At 38.9% G+C, this 25,616-nt stretch overlaps 1 protein-coding gene across 3 annotated transcripts in view; it reads left to right on the forward strand.

Moving 5' to 3' along the window:
* Positions 1 to 2,677: 2,677 nt before the first annotated feature.
* EIF2B3 (eukaryotic translation initiation factor 2B subunit gamma) overlaps positions 2,678 to 25,616 on the forward strand; it is a 144,986-nt gene continuing 122,047 nt past the window's right edge. For 2 of the 3 annotated variants that reach the window (XM_072772446.1, XM_072772448.1), the window contains exons 1-3: positions 2,678 to 2,813; positions 6,385 to 6,541; positions 12,166 to 12,311. In XM_072772446.1, coding sequence (XP_072628547.1) covers positions 6,394 to 6,541; positions 12,166 to 12,311 — 294 coding nt within the window. In that variant the 5' untranslated portion in view covers positions 2,678 to 2,813; positions 6,385 to 6,393. Of the gene's footprint in view, positions 2,866 to 6,384; positions 6,542 to 12,165; positions 12,312 to 25,616 lie in introns of all 3 variants that reach the window. The other variant, XM_072772447.1, reaches the window with a different exon arrangement.

Consider the following 25,616-nt stretch of genomic DNA (forward strand, 5'->3'; position numbering starts at 1 on the left):
GACCTCTGGGAATCCTCAAGACCCTTTCAAGGTATCTGTTAGGTCAAAATTATTTTCATAATGATACTAAAATGTTATTTGCCTTTCATTGTATTGATATTTGCATAAATGATGCAAAAGCAATGGTGGCTAAAACTGCTGGTGCTTTGGCATGAATCAAACTGTATTGATAGGCATTGTCTTCTTCACTGTCACATACGCGCAGTAAAAATTAAAAAGAAAAAGAAAATAATAATAAAGCAAAGTAAGTTTCACTTACTTTGGGGGTGTCTGGATGGCTCAGATGGTTAAGAGGCTAGCTCTTGGTTTCACCTCAGGTCATGATTTCAGGGTCCATGTTGTGTTGGGCCCTGTACTCAGTGGAAGTTCACTTGGTATTTTCTTTTTTTTCCCTCTCTCCCTCCACCCCCTACTCGCATTCTGTCTCTAAAAGAAATACATCTTTAAAAAAAACAAACAAACAAGAATGTCTTTGATGAATCAGTAACATAATTTTATTAAATCTTGGTCCTTGAGTACACACAAAATACTAAAATTAATGAAGTAAGCCACTTACTTCAAGGAAAATCACTAAAAGTATTTGTTGCCAATGATAATATTTGAGCTTTCAAGAGAAAATCAGAAGTTTGGAAAACTTGTATCCGTCATCATAGGCTTGCCAGGTTTCCAATATTTAAAGGACTTTTCTCATAAGATTGGTGGTAATATTAGCAAATGTAATTTTTAAAATATAATGAGTCAACATTTGGGAGGATATTTTACAAGTGATCAATGCATCGAGTTGTAAAGTCATGCGTGGATAAGATGTTCATTTGAAGTGCAAGTATTAGGGATGTCTGTGTGGCTCAGTGGTTGAGTGTCTGCCTTTGGCTTGGGGCATGATCCTGAGGTCCTGGGATTGAGTCCCGCATCAGGCTCCCTGCAAGGCCTATGTCTTTGCCTCTCTCTGTACCTCTCATGAATAAATAAATAAAGCCTTTAAAAAAAAAGCATTAGAGTACAAATGCTCATTGATTTAATGATTCTACCTTGCAACAAATCTTTAACAAATTGCCACTTATTGAGTTTTTGTGTAGTATCAAAGAATATTATCTACAACTAAAAAATATCTCTCCCTTTTCCAACTGTACCTGTGTGAGGTCAGGCTTTATCATAGAATTCACCCAAAACAATATATTGCAACTGAAGGGAAAATACAACTTTTTTCTACTAAGCCAGACATTAAAGAGATCTGCAAAAAAGATGAAACCATGGCATTCTTCTAATTTTTTTGTTTGAAAACATATATTTTCATAAAAATGGTATTTGTGTTAACATTTAATGGTTTTATTTTTGTTTTGAAAATGAATTACTATTTAATTTCACAGGTTGAGTGGCACCTGGGTGGCTTAGTCAGTTGGGCGTCTGCCTTGGGCTCAGGTCATGATCCCAGGGCCTCGGATCCAGCCCCACATCGGGCTCTTTGCTCAACGAGGAATCTGCATCTCCTTCTCCCTCTGCCTGTTGCTCCCCCTGCTTGTGCTCTGTGTCTCTAAAAAGAAATAAAATCTTTCAAAAAAATTCCTCAGTAGTTTTTATAAATATCAATAGATATAATACATATAAACAAAAGTTCTTTGGGATATCCAATAATTCTTTTTAAAGATTTTATTTTTAGGGACGCCTGGGTGGTTCAGCGGTTAAGCCTCTGCCTTCAGCCCAGGGTGTGATCCTGGAGACCTGGGATCGAGTCCCCCGTTGGGCTCCCTGCATGGAGCCTGCTTCTCCCTCTGCCTGTGTCTCTGCCTCTCTCTCTCTCTCTCTCTCTCATGAATAAATAAATAATCTTAAAAAAAATAAAACAGTTTTTAAAAAAAAGACCCAAGTGATCAGAATCCTCCACCCTCTCCTATTGTCTCTTTTGACCTTTGCCATCATTCACTTTCCACCGACTTACTTCCCTTCAGGGATATTCGCCTCTCCACTGAACATGCAGGCTGTCTTCAGGGCCTTTGCACCTGCTAGCTAGTCTAGCTGGAAGGCTCTTACCCCAGATACCCAACTGACTCAGTCTCATCAAGACACTCTTTTTTTTTTTTTTTTTTTTTTTTAAGATGTTACTTATTTATTCATGAAAGACACACACAGAGAGGCAGAGACACAGGCAGAGGGAGAAGCAGGCTCCATGCAGGGAGCCTGGTGTGGGACTCGATCCCAGGACTCCAGGATCAGGCCCTGGGCTGAAGGCGGCGCCAAACCGCTGACCCACCCGGGCTGCCCTCGTCAAGCCACTGTTTGGTGTCGCTGTCTCAATGAGGTCTTCACTGACACCCTTCCTCCCCAAATTTTGACGGTTAAAGGTGATTGTTTTCCATTTGATAAGAGTCTGGCTCAGAAAGCCGAGGTGAGTCTCTACATTAGACACCGCAGACCCAGAAAGCCTCGGCAATCCCTGGCCTGCAAAGGCTCTTGGACACTTCTCCCCTGGCCGGCCCGAGACTGTGGCTCCCACGAGCTCTCCTTTCACAGAGTGGAGGTCGGGGCCAACTTCTTGAATGACTTGTTGCAATGTGGACTCCAGGCGCCCAGCTCCAGGAAGGACACTCAATGGGCGGTGACGATTTGTGAATGAAGGAAAGGGAGCGGGCCCCTCCGCCTCCTCCGCCTCCTCCGCCCGGGCGCAATCTATCGCTCCGCGCTCGTCCCTTCGCCGCCGCCCTGCCCCGTGCGTCCCATCGACCCGCTCGGCCATCGCGCGCCTGCGCCCTCGGGCTGTCAGTCGGAGGCGGCGTGGGGAGCGCTGGGAGCGGCCGTGGCGCGCCGGGAGCTGAGAGGTAAGGCTGCGGCGCTGGGGCTGCCGGGCCCCTTACGAGCTGGCTGCTGGGGGTGAGCACCGCGGTGGGGACGGCGGGGCCCCGCTTCATGTGGGGGAGCGGACTCCTCGATCCCGGCTGAGGAAGGCCTGAGGGGGTGGGAGGGGTGCAGAGCCCCAGGGTCTCCGGCTCGAGTCCCTGCCGGACCCGGCGGGGCCGCTCAGGGGCCGCGCGAGAGGAGCGCTTGGGGAGAATCGGGGCCAGCGCCTTGTGCAGCGGATGGAGAGGAGTTTCGGGGAGGGGAGCACCTGCTTAAAGTCACAGCGAGTGAGAACCAGCTCCGGGACTCTTTCCACTTCAGCTCTTCATTTATTTGTTCTCCCTAACTTTATTTAAACAAATAAAGCAAGGCAGTCAAATACGAATACGGTGAAATCCAGACGAGAGACCAAGGATGATAGTGTTTTATCTCACCGGTTTACGAAGGGAAAAGGCAGTGAGTGCTGTGATGCAAGCGTGTCTGAGATGCCGTGAACACCCGGTTCTAAAGCTTGGAGGCTGAAGACACTGGTGGCTGTGATTCCCATCATCCAGAGTCGCGGCAGTGACATTGAGGCATTTGACAGTCGGCCTGGTGTCATGGCTAGTTGTGTTCACGATTGTCACCCAGAACCTCACTGGGAGCAGGAGCCTTAGATCCTAGTGATCAGGGGTCTCCTATCCCTTGTGCACATGTTGAGCTTGACTTTTACAGGGGGTCGAAGTTGTTGTGATGTTCACAGATGCTCATCCCACAAACACTGATTGAGTGCCAGGCATCTGATGGGAATTGTGTTAGGTATTGGGAATAACGGTGATAATAAACACGGTCCCTGCCTTCACGGAACTCACGGGATATAGACATTTAAATACCTGTGCAATAAAGCCTGGAAAGAGATGATCTGCACATGATAGAGTGGAAGCACCTAAGAGGGAAGGAGTTGCTTCTACCAGGAGGGTGGGAAAGGTTAGGAATTTTTTTTTTTTTTTTTAATTAAGGAAGGTGGTTCTTGGATTGAGCCTTAAACTTAAGTAGGTGAGGGACGCCTGGGTGGCTCAGGGGTTGAGCAGCTGCCTTCAGCCCAGGGCTGATCCTGGAGTCCAGGGATCGAGTCCTGCATAAGGCTCCCTGCATGGAGCCTGCTTCTCCCTCTGCCTGTGTCTCTGCCTCTCTCTCTCTCTCTCTCTCCCTCATGAATAAATAAACAAAATAGTTTTTTAAAAAGTTCAGTAGGTGATTTCTAGGCGAAGGAGAAAGACAACCTAGAAAACAAGAGCAGCAAGGAGAGACCAGAATTATACAACAGCATAGTTCATTTGGTAAGGGCGGCTTGCCATGACCTAGCCTTTGTCTAATGATATCAAACAGTGGGATTGACAATATTTTCTGTGCTTTACATATATAAACCATCTCTTCACAACTTTATGAAGTAGAAACTATAATTATCCTCATCTTAAAAAAATGAAGAAAACTGAAGCATAGAAAATTTATGAAGCTTGCTCTAGTTCACACAACTAATACATGTTAGAACTCAAATCCAGCCGGTCTGCTTCAGGGGTCTGTGAGCTTAAGTACCAGGGTCCCTTCTAGGAACTGAGGACACTTAAAGTTTTAAATGTCAGGCCTCTGGTCACCTCACCTATTAGTGGTAGAACCAGAACTCAAACTCAGGGCTTTTGACTCAAAGCTCCAATGCTCTTTTATAATAACATCAGATGTGATAGGAATTATATAGTGCCAGCCAAATTGAAGTTAAATTTCAGTCTGAGGCAAATATTTGCTGGAATTGAAATTACCATATCTTTAAGTTGTAGACATTGTACAGGAACCTTCACTTTGTGCCTGAGTGTACTGGGTTTAAGTCCTGCTGTTTAAATATTGATGAGGGTCCCAGGACTGAACATAATTATGGGTAAAGGTGCAGCATTATTTGCCAATTTGTTGTCAAATAAATTTTTTTTCTGAACATTGCATTTCACACTTGTATTTCAAAAGTGATACCATTTATTGTAAATCAAAGAGTACCTTTATTTTGAATCAGTAAGGATTTATGACCTTTTACTATGCACCTTATCTGTGGTAGCCACTGTAAAGAGATTCTTTTGAAGGTCAAACAAGTTTATTACCTTGAGTTTAGAAAAACAAATTAATCTGATTTGTTTCTGCCATTGGGTTCTGCAAATCTAGATTCAGATACAAGCCTACATTTGTGTTTATAGTAATATCTTTCATAGTTGGGGATAATGAGAAGATGGGAGCAAATGGCTGTTATTGGAGTCATCGTAAGTCATTTTTTACTTTTCAGAGACCTAATATACTTTTATTTATACTGTTAATTCTAGTTAGAAGTTTTCAATTTTTTTCAAGAAATACTCATATCAGAAGCCCAGTTGGTAAACTCTTTTTAAATAAATTTTTTATTCAAATTTGTTTTTTTTTTAAGATTTTATTTATTTATTTGTCCATGAGAGATAGAGAGAGAGAGGCAGAAACACAGGCAGAGGGAGAAGCAGGCTCCATGCAGGGAGCCCAATGTGGGACTCGATCCCGGGTCTCCAGGATCAGGCCCTGGGCTGAAGGCGGCACTAAACCACTGAGCCACCTGGGCTTCCCTTTTTATTCTAATTTGATTTAAGTAACATATACTGTGTAATTGATTTCGGGGGTAGAATTTAATGATTCATCAGTTGTATATAACACCCAGTGCTCATTACATCAAGTGCCCTCCTTAATGCCCATCACCCAGTTACCCCATCTCTCCACCCACCTCCCCTCCAGCAACTCTTTGTTTCCTGGAGTCAAGAGTCTCTTATTGTTTGCCTCCCTCTCTGTTTTCATCTTAATTTATTTTTCCTTCCCTTCCCCTATGTTCCTCTGTTTTGTTTCTTAAATTCCACATATGAGTGAAATCATATGGTGTTTTATCTTTCTCTGACTAATTTATTGCACTTAACATAATACCCTCTAGTTCCATGCCTGTCATTGCTAATGGCAAGATTGCATTCTTTTTGATGGCTGAGTAATATTCCATTGTGTATATGTATGTGTGTGTGTGTATGTATACACATACACACACACACACACCTCTTGGTAAACTCTTACGCCTTTAAGAGTCAGCTGAAATATTACCTTCCTATAAAACTTTCCCTGTCTTTTCTAAGACTTAGATGTTACCTTCACTATATGCCTACTGCATCTTGGATATATCCCTGCCATGACATTAATGATAGTATATTGTAGTTTACTGATTTTGTCTTTTCCACATAATTGTGAGCACTTCAAGGGAAAGGGCCAGGTTTCTTTAATTCATATGCCTCCTTTAGCCCCTCTGCCCTGGCTGGAGCTGAAAGTATATATTGGCAAGTCAGAAATTATAATAAAGGTATGTTTACTCTATAGCTAAACTTTCTTATTGTGGTTATTGGAGTTGGAAATGACACATTTGACATTAGTGAGTATCAATAACTAAATAGAAATAGGGTTAGTGGTTAGTACTGTATGTGCTTTGAGTTTTGTTGATTTTTTTTTCTGTTGTTTTTTCTATGACCACAGTTTGTGAAAATGGAATTCCAAGCAGTAGTGATGGCAGTTGGAGGGGGATCTCGAATGACAGACCTGACTTCCAGCATTCCCAAACCTCTGCTTCCAGTTGGGAACAAACCTTTAATTTGGTACCCATTGAACCTGCTTGAGCGTGTTGGATTTGAAGGTGAGCTTTGACAATTAGATGTACTCATAAAATTTTGAGGATGTTTGATCTCAGTGATTTATCAGCTTTATAAGAGTGAGAGAGAATGAGGGAAGACCAGGACTCAGCACTGGCTAGAGACTGTCCTCTAAATTAGGAACATTGGAGTGCTCTATTGCTGTATAAAAAGGTTGAAAAGACAGCACTATTACTGTGTTAGAGCTGCTCTTCACAACGATCCGAGATGAGGGATGCCTGGGTGGTTCAGAGGTTAGGCATCTGCCTTTGGCTCAGGGCGTTATCCCGGGGTCCTGGGATCGAGTCCCGCATTGGGCTCCCTGCAGGGAGCTTGCTTCTCCCTCTGCCTGTATCTCAGCCTCTCTCTCTCTCTCTCTCTCCGTGTGTGTGTGTCTCTCATGAATAAATAAATAAATCTTTAAAAACAGAACAAAACAATGATCTGAAATGAGCACAGTGGGAATCCAAGTTAGTACCTCATAGTCAGTGCTCACTATGAATCTGTATGTACCCAATGACATATTAATATATTAAGGGGCACAGTATTGAAAAGATAACTCAGGCCTTGATTTCTAGGACCTTAAAGTCTAGATACAAATATAAATAGAGGGGACATCACTACAGATCCTGCAAACATTAAAGAGATAGTAAGTGAATATTATGAACAACTTTATGGTAATAAATTTGACAACTTAGATGCACATTTTAGAAATAATGCTTTGGAAACTGTATAAAGAATGGATTTGAGGGAGTTGACTACAAGCAGGGAGATAAATCGGGAAATTGTTACAGAGTCTACACCAGCAATAAAGAGGACCTGAACTAAAGAAGTAGTACTAAAGATGGAGAAGAGGGAATATTTGAGAAAGTTGATGATTAATGGGGAGAGAGAATGGAAAAAAAAAAGAAGAGTTCCCTCTACTTTTTGCTTGGGTGACTAGATGGTGATGCCAGTAAGTAGGAAAGGTATTAGGAGTCAAAGAATAGGTTTGAATGAATATAATGAGTTCAACTTTGGCCGCAATGAGTTTGAGGTGTCCTGTGGTTAGAAATTGCAAATCCAGGCAGCCTGGGTGGCTCAACAGTTTAGCCCTGCCTTCAGCCCAGGGCCTGATCTTGGTGTCCCAGGATCAAGTCCCGTGTCAGGCTCCCTGCATGGAGCCTGCTTCTCCCTCTGCCTGTGTCTCTGCCTCCCACCTCCCCCTCTGTCTCTCATGAATGAATAAATAAAATTTAAAAAAAGAAAAAAGAGGGATCCCTGGGTGGCGCAGCGGTTTAGCGCCTGCCTTTGGCTCAGGGCGTGATCCTGGAGACCCTGGATCGAATCCCACATCGGGCTCCCGGTGCATGGAGCCTGCTTCTCCCTCTGCCTGTGTCTCTGCCTCTCTCTCTCTCTCTCTCTCTCTATGTGTGACTATCATAAATAAATAAAAATTAAAAAAAAAAAAAAGAAAAGGAAAAAGAGAAATAGCAAATCCAAGTACCAGATGGAAGTGGTTTCAGATCCTGGGGCACAGTCTTGCGTTCCATTGTTCATTGAACTATGTGAATTGCCTTCCTGAGACAGACCCATGAACATTTCTATGTAGTGGTTTACATGACATTGATGTTAAGAGATGTTTTAGGGGTACCTGGGTGGCTCAGTGGTTGAGCGTCTACCTTTGGCTTGGGTCATGGGATCCAGTCCTGCATCGGGCTCGCTCCTGGAGCCTGCTTCTCTCTCTGCCTATGTACCTGACTCTCTGTCTCTGTGTCTCTCATGAATAAATGAATAAAATCTTAAAAAAAGAGAGAGATGTTTTAGAAAAGATTTTAATATTTTATTTTTAAGGTTTTATTTTTAAGTAATTTATATACACAACTTGGGGCTTGAACTCACAACCATGAGATCAGGAGTGACATGTTCTACCTATTGAGCCAGCCAGATGCCCCAAAGATTTTCTTTTTAATACACTTTAAAATATCATACTATCCTTTCATAACTTTTCATGGATTTGTCATCAATAACTTGTTTTTTCTTTCTGCTATATCTTTAGTTATGGTTGGGGTTGCCTTTTGTGGTATATTTAATACCCATTACATAGGAAATTTCGTCTCACTAAGGCTCACTCAGAAATTGATGAGTGCCTCCTAAACACAGGATTCTGGAGGGTTTTTTTGTTTTGTTTTTTAAGATTTTATTTATTTATTCCTGAGAGACACAGGAGAGAGAGAGAGGGGCAGAAACACAGGCAGAGGGAGAAGCAGGCTCCACGCAGGAGCCCGACGCAGAACTCGATCCCGGAACTCCAGGATCAGGCTCCGGGCTGAAGCCCGCGCCAAACTGCTGAGCCACCCGGGCTGCCCAGGATTCTGGAGTTTAATAGCAAAGTCTTGAGTTCATTTTCTTCATATTGTTCATGAGTTTAGAGAAGTTAATGTAGCCCTGGTCAGCATTTTTGTTTCTCTCCACACATAAGAGTCTTAGTCTAATTATTAGACTGACTGTCCCATATTTGCAGTTACTCTCTTCACTTTATCTACTCTATCTATAATGTTCTCTCCAAAAAAATAAAATAATGTCCTCTCCAAAATGTTATCCTCTCTAAAATTCTAAACAGCATCAATCACCCTGTCCTCTATGGTTTTATCATACTTCACACTTTGTTTTTCTTTTTCTTAAGATTTTATTTATTTATTCACGAGAGACACGCAGAGAGAGGCAGAGATACAGGCAGAAAGAGAAGCAGGCTCCCCACAGGGAGCCTGATGTGGGACTCAATCCCAGGACCCTGGGATCACCACCTGAGCCGAAGGCAGACACTCAACTGCTGAACCACCTAGGTGTCCCACATTTTGTTGTTTTTAGTTTTATTTATTTATTTATTTTTTTACATTTTGTTTTTCTATCTCAGTACTAACCAACATACTCTTTTATGCTATAATTAGTGTCACGGAAGACATCTCTCTGAGAGCAGGTACTGTATCTCATTCATCTTTGTACCATCAGCATCTACATAAAGTGTGTACTAAAGAGGTTTTTGGTGGACTTGATTTTATCTTTATGTATCTCAAAGGCCATCCTTTCCAGGAAGCCTTCCTTAGTTAGTCATTTTTTTAAAAAAGATTTTATTAAAAATAAATAAATAAATAAATAAATAAATAAATAAATAAATAAATAAATAAAAATAAAAAAGATTTTATTTATTTATTCATGAGAGACAGAGAGAGAGAGGAAGAGACATAGGCAGAGGGAGAACAGACTCCATGCAGGGAGCCCGATGTGGGACTCGATCCCAGGACTCCAGGATCACTCCCTGAGCCGAAGACAGACATTCAACCACTGAGCCACCCAGGCGCCCTCCTTTAGTTAGTCACTTATATGTGTAATTTCTCCATGTTAAGTTTCCTTTTTTTTTTTTTTTTTTATTGGTGTTCAATTTACTAACATACAGAATAACACCCAGTGCCCGTCACCCATTCACTCCCACCCCCCGCCCTCCTCCCCTTCTACCACCCCTAGTTCGTTTCCCAGAGTTAGCAGTCTTTGCGTTCTGTCTCCCTTTCTGATATTTCCCACACATTTCTTCTCCCTTCCCTTATTTTCCCTTTCACTATTATTTATATTCCCCAAATGAATGAGAACATATAATGTTTGTCCTTCTCCGACTGACTTACTTCACTCAGCATAATACCCTCCAGTTCCATCCACGTTGAAGCAAATGGTGGGTATTTGTCATTTCTAATAGCTGAGTAATATTCCATTGTATACATAAACCACATCTTCTTTATCCATTCATCTTTCGTTGGACACCGAGGCTCCTTCCACAGTTTGGCTATAGTGGCCATTGCTGCTAGAAACATCGGGGTGCAGGTGTCCCGGCGTTTCATTGCATTTGTATCTTTGGGGTAAATCCCCAACAGTGCAATTGCTGGGTCGTAGGGCAGGTATATTTTTAACTGTTTGAGGAACCTCCACACAGTTTTCCAGAGTGGCTGCACCAGTTCACATTCCCACCAACAGTGTAGGAGGGTTCCCTTTTCTCCGCATCCTCTCCAACATTTGTTGTTTCCTGCCTTGTTAATTTTCCCCATTCTCACTGGTGTGAGGTGGTATCTCATTGTAGTTTTGATTTGTATTTCCCTGATGGCAAGTGATGCAGAGCATTTTCTCATATGCATGTTGGCCATGTCTATGTCTTCCTCTGTGAGATTTCTGTTCATGTCTTTTGCCCATTTCATGATTGGATTGTTTGTTTCTTTGGTGTTGAGTTTAATAAGTTCTTTATAGATCTTGGAAACTAGCCCTTTATCTGATATGTCATTTGCAAATATCTTCTCCCATTCTGTAGGTTGTCTTTGAGTTTTGTTGACTGTATCCTTTGCTGTGCAAAAGCTTCTTATCTTGATGAAGTCCCAATAGTTCATTTTTGCTTTTGTTTCTTTTGCCTTTGTGGATGTATCTTGCAAGAAGTTACTATGGCCGAGTTCAAAAAGGGTGTTGCCATGTTAAGTTTCTTAAGAATAGAAACCATGTTGAGTTCATTTCTGACTTCTTAGTGCCTATTTTTACTTTACGTATTAAATGTATTTGTATTTATTGGTGGAATGAGTTGGTTACTAAAAGCAAAGTGGGGAATGGAAGAAAGATGGGAGAAGGAAGGAAGGGAAGTTAAATTATTTGGAAAAGAAAGAAAGAGGAAGGAAGAAAGAAGAGAAGGGAAGAAAATAAAAAAGTATGATTACTTTTCTGAAAGGGAGAGATCATTGTTACCTGGAACACTATCATGGAACAAGTGGAAAATGAGATGCTAAAATCTGATCTTCAGACATCAGTAACACATGTTATGTTGCAGTGAATTACATTACCCTACCAAAGATTGGTAACAAAGATCTCCAGTTTTCTGTCATTGGTTACCAGCTATATGGGTAAAATGAAGACACCTGTTATTGAAAATTACCTCTTAGTAGGGTTCATTGTGATACTCAATGAAGCACTCATGGCTTCCTGGTGGGAGGTGGTGATAGCTCTTCCTTTGTAGTAAATGAAGATTTATTTTTTATTTATTTATTTATTTTGTAGTAAATGAAGATTTAAAATGTGATCCCATTTGTATATGCTTTGATGAATGTTCTTCTGAGTTCTTTTTATCAAGAAGTGGCATGTAATATATTAATGTGCAACCTCTAATCATCAGACCTGAGTTTTATCTTGAATCCATTGCTCACTAGTTGTGTGAACCTGAACAAAGTCACCTAATATCTTTTAGTCCAAGTTTCCTCATTTGTAAAATGAGATTGTTGTATGCATTGAGAGAATGCATGTAAATATATTGAAAAGGCTCAATAATATTAGCTGTTATTATTACGTCTAGGAACAGACCACATCTTTTTTTTTTCTTTTTAATAATTTATTTTTATTTATTCATGAGAAAGAGGCAGAGATATAGATGAGTGAGAAGCAGACTCCCCTCAATGAGCCCAGTGTAAGACTCCATCCCAGGACCCCGGGATCATAACCTGAGCCAAAGCCAGCTGCTCAACCACCGAGCCATCCAGGTGTCCCTGAAACAGACCACATGTAATTGACATAGGAAACCATTATCTAAATGAATGAGAGTTTTTGTGTTTTTCCTTTTGTGCTGTAGAAGTCATTGTCATCACAACCAGGGATGTCCAAAAGGCTTTATCAGGAGAATTCAAGATGAAAATGAAGCTAGATATTGTGTGTATTCCTGATGAAGCTGACAAAGGGACTGCAGATTCTCTGCGCCAAATATATCCAAAACTTAAGGTGAGAATCTATTCTTGATTTTTATTGTTTCTTGAAGATAAATATTACTTTATGTTTTCTCAATGCATTTCAGTTTACAATGCTTTGTTGAAAATATATTCTTGCGTCACGTATTTTGTTGCCCATGTACTCTTCAACCTCATTTTACTTTTACTATTTTTTTAGGTTTATGTATTTATTTATTTATTTAAATGATCTCTACACCTAATATGGGGCTCAAACTCATGACCCCAAGATTAAGAGTTACATGCTCCTCTGAGCCAGCCAGGCACCCCTATTTTGATTGTTAATGAAAATTTAGACATTTAGTTATCATAGTCACTGATTTCCAATATTTTTGAGTAATTGTACATCTTTATAAAAAAGATATACTTTTTAAAAAGATTTTTTATTTATTCATTTGAGAGAGGCAGAGAGATAGCGAGAGCATGAACAGAGGGAAGGGTGACAGGTAGAGTGAGAAGCAGACTTCCCACTGAGCAGGGAGCCCAACACAGGACTCCATCTCAGGACAGAGGGAGAAAGAGAATCCCACGCCTACTCCATGGTCAGCTTGGAGCTGGACTCAGTTCCACAACCCTGATATCATGACCTGAGCCGAAATCAAGAACTAAAAGCTTAACTGACTGAGCCACCTAGGATCCCCCATGAACAAGCAAAATTAATCTATAGTGATAAAAATCAGAGTAGCAGTTGACTCTGCAGATGACAGATTGACTGGAAAGAAGTACAAAGGAATTTTCAAAAATTCTGGCCCCTCACCCCTACAACATGATAACACTTGACCTTTTGGTCTACTTGATTAGATACTAGCAGGGGCATATGGATATGAGGACATAGTCTCCCTGCTGGCCTGTGGCATATGAACTGAGAAATATCCACTGTAAACTGTTTTTAAATTGATGTCCTTTGGAAAAAATTCAGTCTGTATGATACTGTTGTCATCTTGTTTGAATTGGGGAGCAGACTCTTCTGATATTTCTGGTGACTGCAACCAAATGTAATAATATTTTCAACCTGCCTATGCTGTATAGAACAAAAAATTAATGCAGAAATGTACATGGCCTTTCTCTCCACCCCACCTTTATTGGGGAATAATTTATACACAGTAAAATATAGATATTAAATACACAGTTCATTGAGTTTTGACAGATACGTATACACCCTGATTACCATTACCCAAATCTAGAACATTGCCTTTACCTCTGAAAGTTCCTTTGTACTTCTTTTTAGCGAGCGCCTCCCTCAACCTCCCAGCACTCCACCCCTCTAGAGTCAATTCATATGTTAACTTTGTTGTTCATGAACTAGATATAAATAGAATCATACAATTTTATTCTGGTTTCTTTGGTTCAACATAATATTTTTTAGATGCATTCATATTGGGATCCCTGGGTGGCGCAGCGCTTTGGCGCCTGCCTTTGGCCCAGGGTGCGATCCTGGAGACCTGGGATCAAATCCCACGTCGGGCTCCCGGTGCATGGAGCCTGCTTCTCCCTCTGCCTGTGTCTCTGCCTCTTTCTCTCTCTCTCCCTGTGTGACTATCATAAATAAATAAAATTTTTTAAAAAATAGATTCATTCATATTATAGAGGATATAACTAGTTTTTTATTCCATTGCATAAATATACCACTATTTACTATTGATGGTCATTTGTGTTGTTTCTAATTTTGGGATATCATAAATAAAGTTATTGTGAACATTGTTCTGCAAGTCTTTTGGGAAAATATTCTAGTTTGTAGGGTTTACTGTATTAGAAACTGCTCTATGGTTTTCCAAGTGGTTATACCATTTTATACTTCCATCAACAATGTATAAGGGTTGCATTTGTTTCACATCTTCATCAACAGTTGGTGTTGTCAGTCTTTTACATTTTAACCATTTTAGTGGATATATATATGTAGTAGTATCTCGTTTTAATTGTGTTTCTCCGATAATAATGATGCTAACCACCTTTCTATGTGGTTATTGGCCATTTGCATATTTTTATGGAGTGTTCAAAGCGTTTGCATATTTTTAAATTGAATTGTTTACCTTTTTATTATTGATTATAGAAATTTCTTAAGTATGCTAGATGCAAATCTTTGTCAGATATGTGTTGTGAATATCTTCTGTCAGTCTGTGACTTGCCTTTTTGCTTTCTTAATGGTGTCTTCATGACCAGAGGTTTTCAATGTTGATGAAATTTAGATTACTGCTTTTTTTTCTTTTATAGTTAATATACTTTTTGTGTCCTAAGAAATCTTCGCCTATCCCAATCTTGTGAAGACATTATTTTTTTTAAGATTTATTTGTTTGAGAGAAAGAGGGAACACATAAGCAGGGGAGGAACAGAGGGAGGAGGGAATCCCAGGCAGACTTCCTGCTGAGCGTGGAGCCCCACATAAGGTTCAGTCTCATGACGCTGAGATCATGACCTGAGTTGAAACCAAGAGTCAGGCAATCAACTGAGCCACCCAGATGCCCCAATAAAGATACTCTTTTATGTTTACTTCTAAAAAGGTTTATTAGCTTTTATGTTTAGATGTCCACCCCATCTTGATTAATTTTGTATGTGATATGATAATAGAGATAAAATTTACTTTTTTTCTATATAGATATTTGTTCCAGCACTATTTGTTAAAAAGACTTTACGGTCTCTGTTGAATTGCATCAGTACCTTCATTGAAGATCAACTGACCATATATGTTTGGTTTATTTCTGTTTTCTCTATTTTGTTTCACTGGTCTATTTGTCTTTACTTCAATACCACATTGAATAGTGTCTTCTTTTAAAAACATTTTCTTTATTTATTTAAGAGAGAGAGAGAAAGAGCGAGAGAGAGAATGAGCAAGTGGGGGATGGGGAGAGGGAAAAACAGGCCCAATGTGGGGCTCGATCCCAGGACCGTAAGATCACGGCCTGAGCCAAAGGCAGACATTTAACCAACTCAGCCACCCAGGCACCCTTTGAATGATGTCTTATTTCAGCTTTATAGTAAGAATTGAACTGAATCTTAGATCAGTTTGGGAAGAATTGCTATCTTAATATTGATTCTTCCAATCTTGAACATCTACTTATTTAGATTTCCTGTAATTTCTCTCAGTAGTGTTTTATAATTTCCATTGTAGAAGTTTTGAACATCTCTTGATAAATTATTCCTAGGTAAATGTTTTTAATGATGTTGTAACTGGTGCTTTTTCAAAACTCCATTTTTCAATTGTTTGTTCCTTAAATGTAGACATAAAATTGTTTTTTGAATATTGATCTTGTTAAATTGTAGATTCTTCAGGATTTTCTATATACATCATCATGTTTCTTGTAAATAAAAACAGTATTACTTACATCTTCCTTTTTAATCTTTATAATTTGTTTTTGTTTTTTTTTTATTGTCTATTGCCCTGGCCAGGACTTCCAGTGTGGTGTATTATAGACATTTCCATTCACTTTTGGCCTCTCTTTTTGTTTTCCTGTGCTTCCATCCAAGTAGGTTTTAGTATTTCTGACTGGAGTGGAGATTTCCAACACCATAATGTTGGGTGTGTTACTTTCTGGACTACAGCTGCTTATTTCCTTAGGGAAGATATGGGGAATTTCACTAGGAAAATGAAATGATAATTCTTTTCTTTTATAGGATTGGATGCCAGGTTTACCAAGAAGCTTATGATATTTAGTGGACTTCCCAGGGACTATTTTAGCTACAGTCTAAACGTTTAGGATGGAGGTGTAATCTCTTTGCTCCCTGATGTTTAAGTCTTAGAAATGTTATTTTTACCCTAACCTGGAGCTAGAGATTCTAGAAGTCTCATGTGGGACTTGTATAAGTAATTCTTAGAGGCTTGAGAGATACTAGTGACAACTATAAATAGGAGTGGGCGTGTGGAAGCAAGTAAAGTAACTGCCAGTAGGGCATTTTACTCCCAAGTTACTGCTGCCTCTTACGGTTTTGACCATTGAATCCTTATATTAGGGCTCCCCCTTGAACCTAAGGTAAGAGTCCTCATTAAGTCATTCTGCACAGTCTCATTTCTTTTCCTCCTTTAAATATGATTTTGTTTTTACATCATTTACAGGGCACCTTTTACATATAATCCTACTTGCGTGCCTTCTTCTTGAGCTGTGACTTTGGCTAGCAGGTCTCTGCTATCTTTGCTCTCTCAACTTGGTTTCTTCTATACCAATGGCTCCTGAAATCCTGGCTTTGCATCAACTTGCATTCCAACCTGGAACAGAGGCAACAAAACTAACGTGTGGAGGAACTTAGTAGACTCCTAAATAGCCACTAAGATCAAAGTAAGGCCTGAGCTAAGCCAAAATTTAGAACCATCTGGTTGGGATCAACATAAACTTGTAGGAAAGGTAATGGAAATACATATAAACAGTTGAAGAAAGTGAAGCAGCCTCAGAAAGCAGTTTGTTGGTGTTTGCTAAGAAATGTCAAGTACCTATCTAAAGTAGAAAGTTGTACCCCCAGGCTGTGCTGTACTTTAAAAGCAGTGACCCTTTGAGCCAATTTATTTATCTTACCTTGTGCCCACAAAGCAGCTTCCTAAACCTTTGGGGACTGTTTTGGTCTGTTTTAAATAAGATTTTAGGTAAGATTATTCCCTTTGAGATTTGGGGGTTTATTAGCTTTCAGTTCTTTTATCTTTAACCCACTTCCTCCACATTGAGTTCCCCAAATACTACTGTGAGGTTATCCCATGTGGCTTCTGCTTTTCTAGAGAAAGACCACCATAGCATATTGGCATTACGTGGCTATTTTGTTTAAAATGTATTTCACCATTTTAATTGATAATCTTTTTCATTTACATTGCATTTGCTAAGTATATTGCAGTTCTATTTATATGTGGAAACTTTATCACTAGTGCTTATAGGATATTGAAGCTGGACATCATATTTTGCTATGTGTCTTTTCCACTAACAGATACATATTCCATTTGGTTTTATTCTTCTGGCACTGTTTTCTACTTCATTTTGCCTTATCTCATTCCACAATTTTTGCTGACTTACTGGCTTCTCACTTTTTATTTCAGCTGCCCACCCTCTTTCCCTGACTTATCAAGAGAGATTATTGGCTCATTCATTCTCCCACACCCTGAGTGAGCGAGCTCCATTCTTATAACTGGTGTTGGTAATATGAAAGTTCTTAGATTTTAAATCTTCTCCACCATAGCGTTTCGGATTTGTTGATGAATGATTCAGTTTTATCTATGTCTGAACTCATTCATTTAGCAAATATTTATTCAGAGTCTACTAAAAATAATGATTATAAAAAATAAATAAATAAAAATAATGATTATAATTGCTTAATCTATTAAATACCAATTATAGACCATAGTTTTTTTAACTTCTTGTCAGGGAAAATTTCAAACATGTACAAAAATAGAACATTGCTCAAGTATCTATCACCCAACTTCAATAGTTATCATCCCATAGCAAATCTTATTTCATTTATATCCCCACCCATCTTGCTCCCTCTCATGTTCTTTTGAAACAAATCTCAAAACATATTATTTTATCTCTGTATCAGAATATATTACTAAGATGAGAGCTCTTTAAAAAAAGAAAAGCCATATGCCATTAATAAAAACAAATTAATAATTCTTCATTATCAAATATCTATTCAGTATATGAGTTTCCAGCTACCTCATAAATATAATTTTAGTGTTTATTTAAATCAGGAGGCAAATAAGGACTGTAATTACAGTTGGTTGAAATGTCTCTTTTAAAATATAGATTTTCCCTCCATCTCTTCTTTTTCTTATAATTTATTTGTTGGAGAAATTGAGCAATTCATTTTCCTTTTTTTTTTTTAACATTTTTTTTAAAGTTTTTATTTATTTATGATAGTCACAGAGAGAGAGAGAGAGAGAGAGGCAGAGACATAGGCAGAGGGAGAAGCAGGCTCCATGCACTGAGAGCCCGACGTGGGATTTGATCCCGGGTCTCCAGGATCGCGCCCTGGGCCAAAGGCAGGCGCTAAACCGCTGCGCCATCCAGGGATCCCAGCAATTCATTTTCTTATATATTTCCCCTCCCACAGTCTGCATTTTATTGATTGCAACCATGTGGTGGTGTTTAATAAGTATCCCTCTCTTTATATTGGTATTGGTAGTTGGACTTAGAAGCTCTTGGCTTGAATTTAATAAATTCAAGTTTTGAATTTAGGGATAAAACTTTCTAAGGTGTGTTCTTCTATTTGGAGGCACATAATTTTTTGATTGTCTTTCTTTTTTTCTCTCCAGTCTTTTGGCTATCTGAAGCTTATTTCTAGTAGATTCTGTAGGAGGTCTTCATGATATCGATGCTCAGCAGATTAGCTGCAGCCTTTATATTTCAAAGCCAATTTATATGGTTATAAAATCTCTGACTCACATTTTTTCCTTGAATATCTTAAATTCCCTCATTGATTCTGTTGTAAAGTGTTGCTGTCCAAAAAGTGCTAGTGAAAATCTTTCTTTACCTTATGAGTGAGTTGATCTTTTTGTCTGGATTCCCAAAGGTGGTTTGTTTGTTTGTTTGTTTGTTTTTTAAAGATTTTATTTTTAATCTCTATACCTAACGAGGGGCTCAAACTTAGAACCCCAAGATCAAGAATTGCATGCTCCACTGACTGAGGGAGCCAAATACCCCAATTTTATTTTATTTTTTAAAGATTTATTTATTTATATTAGAGGAAAAGAGAGCACTAGTGAGAGGGACAAAGGGAGAGGGAGAGAGAATCTAAAGCAGACTCTGTGCTGAGTGCAGAGCCTGAGGTGGGGCTCAGTCTCACAACCTGAGCTGAAACCAAGAGTCAGACACTTAGCCAACTCCACCACCCAGGTGCACCCCCTATTTTATTTTTTTAAGTAAACTCTGTGTCCAGTGTGAGGCTTGAACTCATGACCCTAGGATTAAGTCACATGCTTTTACCAGCTAAGCCAGCTGGGCACCCCAAGTTTTTATTTTTCTTTAAACTTTTCTGGTTTTACTACATAATATATCCCATTGATCTGAATCATATTTTCTAGATATGTAGTATGTCCTTTTCATGTGAAGTTTTCATCTTTTTTATTGTTTTGAGAAGTTTTCTGGAATTACAATTTTAGGTATTTGTTCTGTTTCATTACTTTGATTTTAGCCTTCGGGATTCCTTTTTTTTTTTAAGATTTTATTTATTTGAGTGAGAGAGAGCACAAAAAAGGAGGAGGGGTAGAGGGAGAGGGAGAAGCAGGTTCCCACTGAGCAGGGAGCCTGATGCAGGGCTGGATCCCAGGACCCTGAGATCATGACCTGAGCCAAAGACAGACACTTAACCACCTGAGCCACCCAGGTGCCCCTAATTTTTGAGATTCTTATGTATATGCCGAATTTTTGTTGCTTTTCTTCACCTTCTCATATTTTGCCTCAAATCCTTTTTATCTATTTCTTTTTTATGATTTTCTTCCTTTTTTACATTCTGTTTCCCTTGAGGTATTATGCATAGAGTTGTGTTTTATTCATTTTTGTGTCCTTTCTAGTTTAGCTGTTATTTCTGAAAGGATTTTTTTCTTTTATTTCTAATTCTTTCTTAAGTTCTGTCATCTAATTTCTAATTTTTTCAGATTTACTTTAACCATTCACATCTGTTATTTTCTTATTTTAGTCTATTTCTAAATATTCACCTGCAGATTTAACCTATTTCATGAACATGTCTTTGTGACATGTGCTTCATTGTAGAGATGTTATTCTAACCCTTACTATTATCTTTCTCAATAATAACTTTGTACAGGATTTGACTGTAATCCTTTCCTATTGCTTATTTTACCCAAATTTAATTTTCCTAAATTTTTAGAAGGGAAGGATAAGTCAGGGTAGCTTTTGTAGTTACATAGCAATAGAGCCCCCTCTTTTAAGGTCTTCCTCCTCTCCTCTATTATCTCCATTTTATCTAACCTTTGTCTTTGTTGTGTACTGGTTTTCCCTGTGCTGCTCAATTTGGCTTCAATTCCCAGCATATTCTCAATGCAGGATTTCATTTTTATTTATTTATTCGTGAAAGATTTTATTTATTTATTCACGAGAGACACAGAGAGAGGTAGAGAGAGAAGCAGGCTCCCCAAGGGGAGCCTGATGCGAGGAGACTCGATCCCAGTGCCTTGGTATGTCACCCTGAGCCAAAGGCAGACAGACGCTCAACCACAGAGCCACCCAGGCGTCTTATGGGGCTTCATTTTTAAAATGAATATTAGTTTGCTAGTTTTAAGAGTTCACAGGGCCAAGACTGCTCCACCTCCTTCAGACCTCTTATTAAATTTTATTGAGACTAGAAAAGGGGACTGTTTAATGAAGGAGTTAGTGATTGAACATGGGTCTCTTACTTCAAATCCTGTACTCTTAACCACTGTACTATGCAGTCTTTACAGTCTGGGATAGAGGTGAAAATCAAATATATGCTTTATCCTGTAGGGATACTTTGAAGGATCGTTAACAGCTTAATATTTTAGAAATACTACTGCATGAATGAGGAGAGTCAGAGAGACTACTGAGAGGCTGTTATAATCCTAGTAAGAAATGATGAAGGACTAAACTAAGACAATGGTAGTAGTATTAGAGAGATGGGGTAAGTTGGAAAATATTTAGAACTTTATGGCTAATTAATTGGATGTGAGAGGATAAAGAGAAGAAGGATCAAGCATGACCCCTGAGTTTCTAGCAAGAGCGCCTGGATGGATGGTGGCAGCATTCACAAATTTAGAGGCTGTGGGATAAGGAACAGGTTTATGGGAGAAGTAAGATATGTAACTACATTTAGCTCACTAAATATACTTTGCTATGAGTGTGAGCCATCTTTCCCACAAGAATGTTAGAGTAAATAAAAAAAGGACAGAATACAGAGGGCTTAAGGAAACACCAGTGCTTACTAGACATGTGAAAGAAGAGGATCCTCTGAAAGAAGTAAGAGAGACACAACCATGGATATTTTAAAATAATAAATAATAGCTAATACATACATGGGGTTCAGAGTGTAAAAATTTTATGGTGAAATATTTCCCTTCCTTCCTTATCTACTTAGTGTCCCTATTAACAACCACTGTTAGTAGTTTCTTATACTTTGAGGGTATTCTAAGTTGGAAGCAACTTGAATATTTTTATAAGAGAGCAAAAGAGCCAGTGGAGAGGCATAGAAGAAAGGAGATAGATGATGGATGAAGTCCCCAAGGAGATAATCAGGAATGAAGGAGCAGCTTTGGGCGGGAGGAAGGCTGTATCTTCCACTGAAATGAGAAAACAAGAGGAAAGGGAAAGGTCAAATGCACATCAGGAAGAGAGACAGGAATTAAAATAATTCATTCCTGAAGCCTCTATATTCTTGATGAAGTAGGAGCCAGAGTTGTCTGTTGAGCATGTGGAGAGAGAAGGTGATGGGATTGGGACCTGTGAGTAGTGAAACTTGAGAACTGTCCCTGGAAAATAGGAGAGAGCTGACTAGGGACACTGAACAGGGAACCTGAACAACAGCAGGGGTGTACCTGAGGTCAAAGAGTGTAGATGAGAACTACTATAGTTAGCACAGTTGTGAGGTTGGACATTTTTCTTGTCTCTCTTTCACCATCGCTCAGGTGTCTAGATATAGAGGAGAAGACATGTTTCAACTGATCAGGATTATGGGCAAGGTCAGTATTTGTACCCCCTGGAGAGGGGAGAACTGAGGCTGAGAAGAATAAGATTTGGCTAAGGACTCAATGGACAAAGGCCTTCCCTTTCTTCTCTCTGGCATGAGGTTAGCAAAAACTTTCCTCCCAGAGCCAGTCTCTCCAGATTGGATCTGGGTCCCAGGTAACAGTTTATCCATCCCTCTTCTATGGGACAGTTTGCAGTGGTTTCTTTCACTCTGTGTAGTGCTGCAACGTAGGATTGATGTGTGAGTCCATAAGGTATGTCCATCTCCAGTTTACTAGATAGTGGCAAATTGCCCTTCAAAGTAGTCATATTAATATATATTCCCATCAGTAGTATGAATTAGAGTTCTGATTTCTCCCTGTCCTCTCTAACAATTGGTATTCTCAAACTTAGGTTTTCATTAATATGGTGGTGTGAAACAGTACCCCATTGTTGGTTTAATTTTGCATTTCCTTGATTACTTGTGAATTTGAAGAGTTTTTTTGCTAGGTGTGTTGACCATTTTCCTTTTCAGTGAATTTCTTATTCATATCTTATGCTCATTTTGTGTTTGGGTTGTCTTTTTCTTACTTATATGTATAGTCTGTATATACTGTATACTAATCCTTTGCCAGTTCTGTGGGTTACAAGTTTTCCCCATTTGTCACCTCTCCTTCCTATGTTTATAGTATCTTCTAGCATACAGAAGTTTTCATGGTTAACTAGATCAGTTTTTTTGTGGTTAACTAGATCAGTTTTTTCCTCTATGGTTGGTGTTTTTGTATCTAAAATAACAGATTTCTGCCCTCTAAAAGATTTACAGTTTTGCTTTTCATATTTGGGTCTTTAAACCAGTATTAAGGGATCCCTGGGTGGCGCAGCGGTTTGGCGCCTGCCTTTGGCCCAGGGCGCGATCCTGGAGACCCGGGATCGAATCCCACGTCGGGCTCCCGGTGCATGGAGCCTGCTTCTCCCTCTGCCTGTGTCTCTGCCTCTCTCTCTCTCTCTCTCTCTCTCTCTGTGACTATCATAAATAAATAAAAAATTAAAAAAAAAATTTAAACCAGTATTAATATTTATATATGATATGAAGTAAATATCTAAATTTATCTTGTCCCAAATGAATAGTTGGTTATTCCAGCTATTTATTGAATAATCTGTCTTTTGCTCCCTTCTACCAAGTTCCACATAAGCCTGAGACTATAAACTTTCTCTTCTCATCCACTGGCCCCATTGTCTTTTCCTCACCAATAGGCTATTGTTTTTTTTTTGTTTGTTTTGTTTTGTTTTTAATTTATGATAGTCACAGAGAGAGAGAGAGAGAGAGGCAGAGACACAGGCAGAGGGAGAAGCAGGCACCAGGAGCCCGACGTAGGATTTGATCCTGGGTCTCCAGGATCGCGCCCTGGGCCAAAGGCAGGCACTAAACCGCTGCGCCACCCAGGGATCCCCAGGCTATTATTGTTTTAATTACTGTAGCTTTATAGAAATCCTGTCTAGTAGGATGATTCCCCTCTACCTCACATTATTATTATTTATCTTTAAAGTCATCCTAACTGTCTCTTCCCGTTTGACATATGACTCTAAGTATTAGCCATGAAAAATCTTTCTTGGTATTTGACTGGAATTACAGTGATTTTCAGATTAATTTGAGAGAGTTGGCATTTTATAATACCGAGTCTTTCTATTCCTTAAGCATAATATATCTCTATTAAGGCTGGTTTTTTTAATTTTTAAATAAAGTTTAAAATTTTTCTATAAAAAAAACTTCTACATCCTGTGTTGAACTTATTAGTAGATACTTTCTAATTTTGTTGTTATGCAAATGATATTTTTTTAAGGCCCACACATTATATTTGATTATGTCTTTTTAGTTTTTTACTCTAGAACAATCTCCCTTCTACCCAATTTTCTTTCCTTATGCAATTGACTTATCAAAGGAAACAGGTTATTTGTCCTAAAGAATTTCCCATATCTCTGGTGTGTTTGATTGCTCTCTTTTGATGTCATTTAATTTGTTTCTCTTCCCCAGTATTTTCTTATAAACTGAATTTGAATCTAAACATTGATTAGATTCAGTTTCAACTTTTTTGCAATAATATTTCATATGTTTATTTCATATTGCATTGTATCCAGATCTGAAATCAGACATTTTAAAAAGCCCTGATTTTCTTATGTACTGTTTGTTACATGTTAATCAAACCTCAACAAAGTGGTTTTAAAAAAAATGCCCTGGTTTCTTTTTGTGAAGGATGGTGTTTATAGATTGCAATCTGGGCTCAAGGAGAAATAGAAGCTTTTAAATTTGATGTAATTGATTTTTTAATCTTTTCCTTAATGGTTTGTGATTTCTGTGCCTACCTTTAAAAATTCTTCTATTTATGAAGTCTTAAAGATATTTTCTTTAAAGTTTTAGTTTTGCTTTCCATATTTTAGGCTCTAATTCACTTAGAATCTCTCCGTTTACTTCAGGCTTTTAAAAAAATCTCAATGAAGTTTTATAATTTTTTCATAAAAATCTTATCTTTCGTCAAATTTATTACCAAATTGTGTCTTCACATTCTCTCTTTAAGTATATATGTTATGCACATAATGTATACAACTTAAAAAATCAAATAGTTCTTCAAGACTGAATGAAGGACAAAGGCTTCCTGCACTATCCTTCTTCATTCATGATTTTTTTTCTAGAATATTACCTCATTTATTTATTCCTTTATTCAGCAAAAATACTTATAAGTGACTTTTGCTTTTCAGAGGCAACTGCTTTTGGCTCTTTTCTTTTTCCTTCTGGTAACCTCGGTATTTCTAAATAACATATTTATGCTACTGTGTTTTTATTTTTAGTTTTAAATAATCTATTGAATTTCCACTATGAAAGATAAGGATTTGATTCACTTACTATCACATCCGCCCTCCCCTATGTATACAACCTCCCTCCTTTTTTTTTTTTTTTTAAGATTTTATTTATTTATTCATGAGAGACAGAGAGAGAGAGGAAGAGACATAGGCAGAGGGAGAAGCAGGCTCATCCCGGGTCTCCAAGATCACGCCCTGGGCGAAGGTGGCACTAAATTGCTGAGCCACCCGGGCTGCCCACCAACCTCCCTCTTTCTTAATCTCCCAAATATAGTTACTTCCTAGCTTTTTCTTAAATCAGTCATTTATAGCTTAGCCATATAATGTACCAGTATTATACTTTTTTAAAAATCAACTTTATTGAATTATGATTTATTTGTGATAAAATACACCCAATTTAAATGTACAGTTTGAAAAAAAAAGTATTTATTTATTTATTTTTAATTTATGATAGTCACACAGAGAGAGAGAGAGAGGCAGAGACACAGGCAGAGGGAGAAGCAGGCTCCATGCACCTGGAGCCCGACGTGGGATTCGATCCTGGGTCTCCAGGATCGCTCCCTGGGCCAAAGGCAGGCGCTAAACTGCTGTGCCACCCAGGGATCCCTGAAAAAAATTTTTAAAGGTTTTAAAGGCTCAGTCAGTTAAGCATCTAGCTTCAGGCTCAGGTCATGATTCCAGGGTCCTGGGATTGAACCCTATGTTGGGCTCCCTGCACAGCATGGAGTCTGTTTGTCTCTCTCCCTCTTTCCCTCCCTGCCCCCTCTTCCCCTGACTGTACTCGCTCTCAAAAAATAAATGAATGAATGAGTGAATGAATGAAATCCTTAAAAAAAAAAAGA

Source organism: Canis lupus, chromosome 13, assembly GCF_048164855.1.
Source record: "Canis lupus baileyi chromosome 13, mCanLup2.hap1, whole genome shotgun sequence".
Taxonomy (NCBI): domain Eukaryota; kingdom Metazoa; phylum Chordata; class Mammalia; order Carnivora; family Canidae; genus Canis; species Canis lupus.